The sequence below is a fragment of the Danio rerio genome, chromosome 17 (assembly GCF_049306965.1).
Source record: "Danio rerio strain Tuebingen ecotype United States chromosome 17, GRCz12tu, whole genome shotgun sequence".
In the NCBI taxonomy this organism is placed as follows: Eukaryota; Metazoa; Chordata; class Actinopteri; order Cypriniformes; family Danionidae; genus Danio; species Danio rerio.
Window position 1 is genome coordinate 6,755,987 of NC_133192.1, and position 9,014 is coordinate 6,765,000.

Genomic DNA, 9,014 nt, shown 5'->3' on the forward strand with positions numbered 1-9,014 from the left:
CCTTTAAATGTCGCTTTAAACTGAATACTAGTGTTTGGAAAAGTATCTAGTCAAGTATTATTTACTGTCATCATGAGAGATAAACTTAAAAAATTTGTTACTAAAAGTCATTAATATCTTTTCGGCTTAGTCCCTTTATTAATCTGGGGTCGCCACAGAAGAATGAACCGCCAACTTATCCAGCATTTGTTTTACGCAGCGGATATTTATTAAAACTATTATCTTTAAAATGGTTTTCTGTAAAACCTCACTTGGTAAATATTTGACAAATAATTAAAACTTCACAGGAGGGCTAATAAATTCGTCTTTAACTGTATGTGATTTGCCTTAAATGGGAATTTCACACAGACTCTGAACACTGAATTTCTTTCACTAAATCACCATAAAAGTCAGCGAGTGTGTGATCTTTAATAAAATAAAAAATTATCTGGTCAGAGAAATGACTGAGGAAAATAAAAGGGTTCCATTTTAAAGGGTTGAGTATTTTTTTAAACAACAAATAAATGGATATAACAGAGCAATATAATATACATTCATAATAAATTACATAAAAATATAGTCAACCTATATTATTGTACTTCATACATGATATATCTAATGTTTATTATAATGATGACAGCCACTTAAAAAAAGTTAATCATACAAATATTTACAATTCTGCTATGACATATCTAAAACTGGACAAAAGCATTTTCCCGAACAGCACTTCTCAGATAATCTTCAATTCAACAGACAAAACACAATGATCAGTATATGCTGTCATTACAGTGTGAACTGGTGTAAATCAACATTTCAAGGTGACTTTAAATATATCTTTTGTACAGTCTTGGTTGTGTTTGATATTACATAACATATTGACATAACTTTAGGAAAATGTAGCTTGAACTTTACTAAGGTCTTGTCTAAGGTCTATCAGCCTGGAGCTGAATCTTTCTGAATAAATCAATTCCTTGAAATGTATTTAACAATGTTCATGAATTCTATAAACACATAAGAAGATATTTCACTCTTTTCTTATTCAATAAAGTCAATATTTTATTGCTAAATTTTTTGTTTTTATTTTTGGGTGAAGGATGTTTATATGTTTACAGAGTTTACAATGTTCTTTTAAAGGGCCATGAAACACCCCTCCTGTCTCAGCAGGGGTTTTTTCTAGAGGTGTGAACCTATACTGGTCTCATGGTTCGGTTCGGTTACGATAATCATACGATTATCGATTTGGTTCGATATCACGGTGCATTGACGATGCTTTCCATACACAGTGTTATATTTTGGGGGGAGGCTATAACAAGCTCTCTGTATAAACACACAGCACCACACTGTCTCTCATTCACACACATACACAAACATAGACAGCACCAAACGAACACACACAAACACACTTAAGCCCTCGCAAAAGCAATAAAAAAAACGAAAAAAAGAGAGCAATGGTCGTAATTTTAACTAATTTTAAATTTAATTTTAACACTGCTCCATTTAAACCCTTGCCAATATGCGTTCAGCCGGGAGAGCTCGTGCCGAGCGGAGGTCTTAGTAAGGAACCGTCGGAAAAGTGCTTCTTTTTTTCTTTTTTTCCTCCGTCCTGCGTGTTTTATTTTAAACACAACTAATTTTCTCTTAAATGAGCACAAACAGTTACTAAAGTAGTCGAATGCTTCATTATAGATCTGTGCATTATTACATTAACACATCTGTTATCAAACAAAACACAATGAGAGATTCACTAGCTGCTCTTCACTAAATAACTCTAGTAACTTTAATCAATATGCAAATACAATTAAAAGTGAAGTAGATTTTATAGCTGTATTTAATTCCTGATAGGCCATTGATTTTAATAGGCTAAACCTTTTGTTTCATTGTCAATATTTTCTAATGTTTGCTATGTATTCTATCATTTGAAGCTATTTGTTGTCCCATATTTTTTACATCCAACGTTGGACAGATTGCTAATCAATAAATAGCTATAGTGCTATATGTTAGTTTTGACGTCAGCTAATGGTGTGGAAGGGCATAGATGTTATGGAAAAAAGTAATGGTAATGTAACTACCCCCATCATTCCTTCTTCAAGCAAATGCGTGAATATTAAATCTATTCAGCATTAATGTTAATTGCATTGGCATATTTATCTGATGTTTTCCCAGCTTGTAGTAGTCAATCAAAAAGCTATTTAGTTTGGCTATACAGTGGAATTTACTGCGATGTGACGGGGCGCCACCTTTAATCTTGCCTAGGGTGCCAAATTGCTTAGGGCCGGTCCTGGTGGGACACATATATGACTGTCAGCATCTCAAAAAATGTGTTTCACGACCCTTTAAAATTGTATTGTCTTATTGTATTTGCAGTGTGACAGATCTAAACATTTTAACCGCACTTTTAATATAAATATTAAAAAATGAACTAGTTTGGGTATTTATAATATTATAAATAAATGAGTCAAGTGTGAGTAAATGATGGTAGAATGTTCTTTTTTTTTTTTAAATAGTTTTATTTTAAGTTTTTCTAAGTACAACAGAGCACAACAAACAAACAATATTGTCTCAGAATATACACCTTATGCTGGTAAATATATGAATTGCTATACATGTGGATTCAGCTGTTGAGGATACAAAATGTAGTGTTACACACAGGGGCGCAACTGCACATTTACTGATGGGTGTGCGACTTCAACTTTTGCGCGCCCCCCTTCAAAACAACTATATTTTATAACAGGCAAGTGATAAAATGTGGAAAATATTTCCATCAATAAATTAAAGATATTTTTTCTTAAAGATATCAATATGCTTCAAAACATACAGTTTCACAGTTCTGAACACAACTGAAATAGTATGAAGTAGTAAAAGGTATAATTACATTAAGCATGTTACGTCGCAAAGAAATGCATCTCATACTACCAGAAAAAAAAAATTTCTCCGTTTAATTTTCCCTCTCTAAATGATTATAGCACCTTGACTAGCCTTGCTTTTGGACTTTTTGTACTACATTTGTCAAAACAAAATGATAAACATGGGAGTCCTAAAGGGCAAAAGAACATTGCAATTACTTCTCACATGCATACTGTGAGAAGTGTAAGGTCTGTCTTTGCAAGAACAATTGACTGAAACTGCAAAAGTCAAATAAAAAAGACTGTCAAATGTTTAGTGTAAAAAAAAAAAAACAGAAACAAACTGTGTGAAATGTTTTATTTAATTGAAATGTTATAACTTTGTTTGTAGCTAAAAGTAAAATAGTTTTGAGCAAAGAAGTTACCAAAAGGCCTGATGAATTAATATGGTACATAATACATTCATAGAAACATGCATCTGGTATAAAAAATGGGGGGAGGGGTGGAATGATTTCTTTATTTAATAAAATACAATATTATACGCGTATAAAATGCTAAAGAAACATTATTAACAATATATATATATATATATATATATATATATATATATATATATATATATATATATATATATATATATATATATATATATATATATATAATTTGAAACTTTTAAAATAGATAATTTCAAAAATAGTTTTGGCACAATGGCGCCCCCCATGTGTGGCGCCCCTATGAGCTGCATTTGCTGCATACCCCCTTTTTGCGCCACTGGTTACACAGTATGTAGACATCAAAAAGCCCCATAAGGTAGAATGTTCATTTTTGAGTGAACTGTCCCTTTAGCTAATATTAACTAATGCTACCTTATTGCGAGACGTGACCAATATTTCATAATATCATGCTGCATATCTCAAACCCTCTCACAGATATACTGTTGCTCATTGTGCAACAGTAAAATATGTCTCTGACAGGCTGCTATTGTTTTGAGAAAGGTGTGTATGCAAAGGTGCATTCTGCTGACCTCTCCCTGTGCGTGTGTGTTTTTAACCTGTTTGTTCAGTGTGTAAAGGCTAAAAGTGAAGCGACTCACCATGGAGGTGCCGTGGAACTTCAGGTTCGGGATCGTGATTTTAGGAGACTCTTTTGTGGGGAAATCCTCTCTTCTTCATCGCTTCACTGAAGGCACGTTCGAGGAGTCCCGTCAGTCTCCTCTGGGAATCGATTTTAAGGTGCATAACATGAAGATTGAGCCTAATGTGCTGATTAAACTGCTTCTGTGGGACACGGCAGGACAGGAGAGATTCAGGTCAGTGCTGCTCAGATAAACAAGCATGCTGTGGGTCACTTTCTGCTCACTCGTTCAGCTGTTTGGAAGATTTGGAAGTTTTTGTGTATTTATAATCTTAAGGTATATTTGGTATATTTTGTCATAAATAGTTTGTCATAAGCTTGAAATTTTTTTTTTTTTTTTTGTATAACATGATTTAATTGAGTTTTTTTCAAGGTTTTACTATAATTCAAATCCCAAAACCCAAAACTTACCCCAAACAGGCTAAGGGGGAAAATAATCCTTATTAAGAATTATTAAAAATAAAGGTAACATTAAAATTAAATAATTAATTAAAATTAAAAAGTCTAATCAAGCACCAATTCACATTCCACAACTTCAGACTTTCAAAGTTTCTTCAATATCTCAATTTTTAAATTTCAAAAACACAGTGTAACAAATTTCAGAGGATTTTCTCCATATTATATATACAGTTGAAGTCAGAATTATTAGTCCCCCTGTTTATTTTTTCCCCCAATTTTCTGTTTAACGGACAGCAGATTTCTTCAACACATTTCTAAACATAATAGTTTTAATAACTCATCTCTAATAACTGATTTATTTTATCTTTGTCATGATGACAGTAAATAATATTTGACTAGATTTTTTTCAAGACACTTCTATACAGCTTAAAGTGACATTTAAAGGCTAAACTAGGTTAATTAGGTTAGGCACGTTAGGGTAATTTGGCAAGTTATTGTATAACGATGGTTTGTTCTGTAGGCTGACAAAAAAATAGCTGAAAGGGGCTAATCATTTGGATCTGATTTAAAAATTAAAAACTGCATATTAGTGAAGTTTCACCTCATTCACAATAGAGCGTGCTGATTGGTTCGAACCAAGTCTATGTCATGAATTAATGCTGAAAACTCGAAGATGTCATTTTGCACCTGCTGGTAAAAACATCCAATTTTTACGCTGGATTTTACACAATGATCCCATCACCGTGACGTAGCGTCAAAATTTGTTTTCAAACTGAAAGAATGAATTTGCTTGAAATAACGCAAAAACAACCCATTTTCACTTTTTGGGGGAAATATGTGTCCTACTCTCTGAAAAATGTTGAGTCATTTATTTAACCAAATGGATGAGTTAAAAATATTTCATGCTTTATCAGGGTTTTTTTATTTTTACCTTCATTGGGTTATTTAATAATAACTGAACCAATTGGGTTAAATATTTGATGCTTTGTTGGGTTATTTTTAACATTTATTGGGATATTTATTATTAACTCAACCAGTTGGGTGAAATATTTGGTGGTTTGTTGGGTTATTTTTTAACCTTTATTGGGTTATTTAATAAATAAGTCAACCAGTTGGGTTAAAATTTTTGAATTTGAACAGTCAACTTAAATGAAATCTATAATGTTCATTTAAGCTCTTACACAATAATATTGTTGCTGTTTTTATCAAATTAGCTCTCCATGTCCTGTTTTTTTCTATCCGTTTCTCCAGCACTCTTAATTATTGATGATACAAAACGTGTGCTTTGTGGCCGATCAATATTAAATAGATAAAAATGTTGTGTCTGGACCTTAAAATGTAGTGGAAATAAACCATTTTCAACATTTTTAAAAACTGCATGTAATTTATTTACACAGCCATAATTATAAAATTAATAGTAGTACTAGTAATAGTAGCAATAGTATTTCCAGAATTGCATGAAAATGGCATTTAAAAAATTAAAAACTGCTTTTATTCCAGCCTAAATGAAACAAATAAGACTTTTTCCAGAAGAAAAAAATATTATCATCATTTTAAATATTAAAAAATAAATTAATAAATTCAAAGGGGGGCTAATAATTCTGACTTCAGCTGTATGTGAGATTTTCAAAAGCCAAACTTGTATTACACATAAATGAATCAATTTTCTTTCTTTAGTAGACAAAGCACAACTGTCCTCATACGTATTCAATATAAATGATCCAGGACATAAAGGAACTGGAATGGAAATAAATTGTGAAATACAATTTTTTTGTACCTCCAAACACTCCCACACACAAAGAAAAAAATGTACCTTGTATCTTCTTGCATTTAAAACAAAGATTAGGGATATTAGGGTAGAATTTATTTAATCTTACAGGAGTAATATAAGTTCTCATTATCCAATTATGTTGTAGGAATCTCAAACAGGAGTTTGTTTTTGTTCGTGCATTCAAACAAATTATATTCCAGTCCTCTACTGGGATCTTGGATCCATGCGAGTCTTTTATTTTTCAAAGTTTTCTTTATGATTTTCTCTTAATATGTCATATAATTGTGTGATTCATCCTATGATGGAACAATCTTGTTCTGTAAGAGTTTCCAATAACGACCTTGGTGGGAGCCGTGTTGAATTTTTTTAATGTGTAAAAATATAACTTCTTAGTTGTAAATATTTTAAAAAGTGTAAAATTTTGCTACAAGATTTTTAAAAGACATAAAAATGTTGTCTTCATACAAATCTTTCTTATTATGCCCTTTTTCATCCATAGTTTAAACCCCATGTCGCTTTTAGCGGGACTGAAATTATTATTTCCATTCCCCCTTATATAAGGGGGACCGGAGGATGTGCTCCAACTATAGGGGGATCACACTCCTCAGCCTCCCGGGGAAAGTCTATGCCAGGGTACTGGAGAGGAGGATCCGGCCAATGGTTGAACCTAGGATCCAGGGTGAACAATGTGGTTTGCGTCCGGGCCGTGGTACACTGGACCAGCTCTATACCCTCATCAGGGTGCTCGGGGGGTTCATGGGAGTATGCTCAACCAGTTCACATGTGTTTTGTGGACTTGGAGAAGGCATTCGATCGTGTCCCCCATTCTGTGGAGGGTGCTCGGGGAGTATAGGGTCAGAGGCGATCTGTTGAGGGCCGTCTCGTCCCTGTATGAACAGAGTAGGAGTCTGGTACGCATTGCCAGCAATAAGTCAGATTTGTTTCCAGTGCATGTTGGACTCTGGCAGAGCTGCCCCTTGTCACCAATTCTATTTATAATTTTTATGGACAGAAAATGTCCAGTTTGGGGAACACAGGAGTTCATCTCTGTTATTCGCAGATGATGTTGTTCTGTTGGGTTCATCGAACATGGACCTTCAGCATGCACTGGGGCAGTTTGCTGCCGAGTGTGACACGGCTGGGATGAGATTCAGCACCTCCAAGTCCGAGGCCATGGTGCTCCACCGGAAAAAGGTGGTTTGCCATCTCCAGGTTGGAGGAAAGTCCTTACCCCAGGTGGAGGAGTTTAAGTATCTCGGCGTTTTGTTCACGAGTGAGGGAAGGATGGAACGTGAGATGACAGGCGGATTTGTGCAGCGGTAGCAGTAATGCGGTCAATGTACCGGTCCGTTGTGGTGAAGAAGGAGCTGAGCCAAAAGGCAAAGCTCTCGATTTACCGGTCAATCTACGTTCCTACTCTCACCTATGGTCATGAGCTTTGGATCATGACAGAAAGGAAAAAATCTCGGATACAATCGGCCGAAATGAGTTTCCTTCGGAGGGTGGCAGGGAGCACTCTTATGGATAGGGTGAGGAGCTCTGACACCCGGGAGCTCGGAGTAGAGTCGCTGCTCCTCCACATCGAGTGAAGTCAGTTGAGGTGGCTCGGGCATCTGTTTCGGATGCCTCCTGGACGCCCACCTAGGGAGGTGTTCCAGGCATGTCCCACCGGGAGGCGGCCTCAGGGAAGGCCCAGGACACGCTGGAGGGACTATGTCTCTCGGCTGGCCTGGGAACGCCTCGGGATGCCCCCGGAGGAGCTGGAGGAAGTGTCTGGGGATAGGGAAGTCTAGGGTTCTCTCCTAAGACTGCTGCCCCCGCGACCCGGCCCCGGAAAAGCGGCAGAAGATGAAAGAATGAATGAATGAATGAATGAATGAATGAATGAATGAATGAATGAATGAATGAATGAAATTATTATTGCCCCAAATAGTGGAAAAGCAAGACGAAATTAAATTTTATTAGTAGTTTGTGTTTGCCAAAATTAATTGGATAATTTAATTTATTTTTTATTGATTTTATGCCGTTTCTTTCATCAATGCTAGTTTTTATTTATGAATAAAAACTTCAATATAAAATAAACAAGGTTGTCTAGACCTGGGGTGCCCAAAGTTTTTTTTTTTCTTATATGAAGGGTTAAAAACCAAACTTGACTGAGGGTGGTGAGCCCAAGCTAAATATATCAAAGTCTATTATATAAATGTATTAAATATAAAGAAAAAAAATCTTTAATTTTACTAATTATATATATATTTATCTATATTACACTTTATAATGTACTTCTTGGCAGCATGATGGCTCAGTGATTAGCAATGGCGCCTCACAGCAAGAAGGTCACTAGTTCGAGTCCCAGCTGTTCTCCTTGTGTTGGCATGGGTTTCCTTCGGGTGCTCCGGTTTCCCCCACAGTCCAAACATATGCGCTATAGGTGAATTAGATGAACTAATTTGGCCATAGTGTCTGAGTGTGTGTGAATATGAGTGTGTTTGTGTTTCCCAGTACTGGGTTGTGGCTGGAAGGGCATCCGCTGCACAAAGCATATGCTGGAATAGTTGACGGTTCATTCCACTGTGGTGACCCCAGATAAATAAGCTAAGCTGTGAGCTGAGAGAAAATTAATGAATGAACTACTTAATAAAACCATAAAAATCTAGTTTATAATACAATGGAATGTTTTTTTTATTTGATAGTGATACATATGTGTCCTACTAGTGTTTTTACCAACGTGCCACACACACACACACACACATATATATATATATATATATATATATATATATATATATATATATATATATATATATATATATATGAATAGTATTCTTCAAAAACACTACAATGTTAACCATAAATAGGTCTACTATAGTATGTTTTCATTTGTCTCTTAT

The 9,014-nt window shown here is 35.1% G+C and overlaps 1 protein-coding gene across 1 annotated transcript in view; it reads left to right on the forward strand.

The window, feature by feature from the left end:
* Positions 1 to 3,897: 3,897 nt before the first annotated feature.
* Positions 3,898 to 9,014, forward strand: part of LOC100330257 (ras-related protein Rab-39A) — a 5,826-nt gene continuing 709 nt past the window's right edge. The window contains exon 1 of the mRNA XM_021473050.3: positions 3,898 to 4,131. Within this exon, the coding sequence (XP_021328725.2) occupies positions 3,917 to 4,131 (215 nt within the window). The 5' untranslated portion in view covers positions 3,898 to 3,916. The remainder of the gene's footprint in view (positions 4,132 to 9,014) is intronic.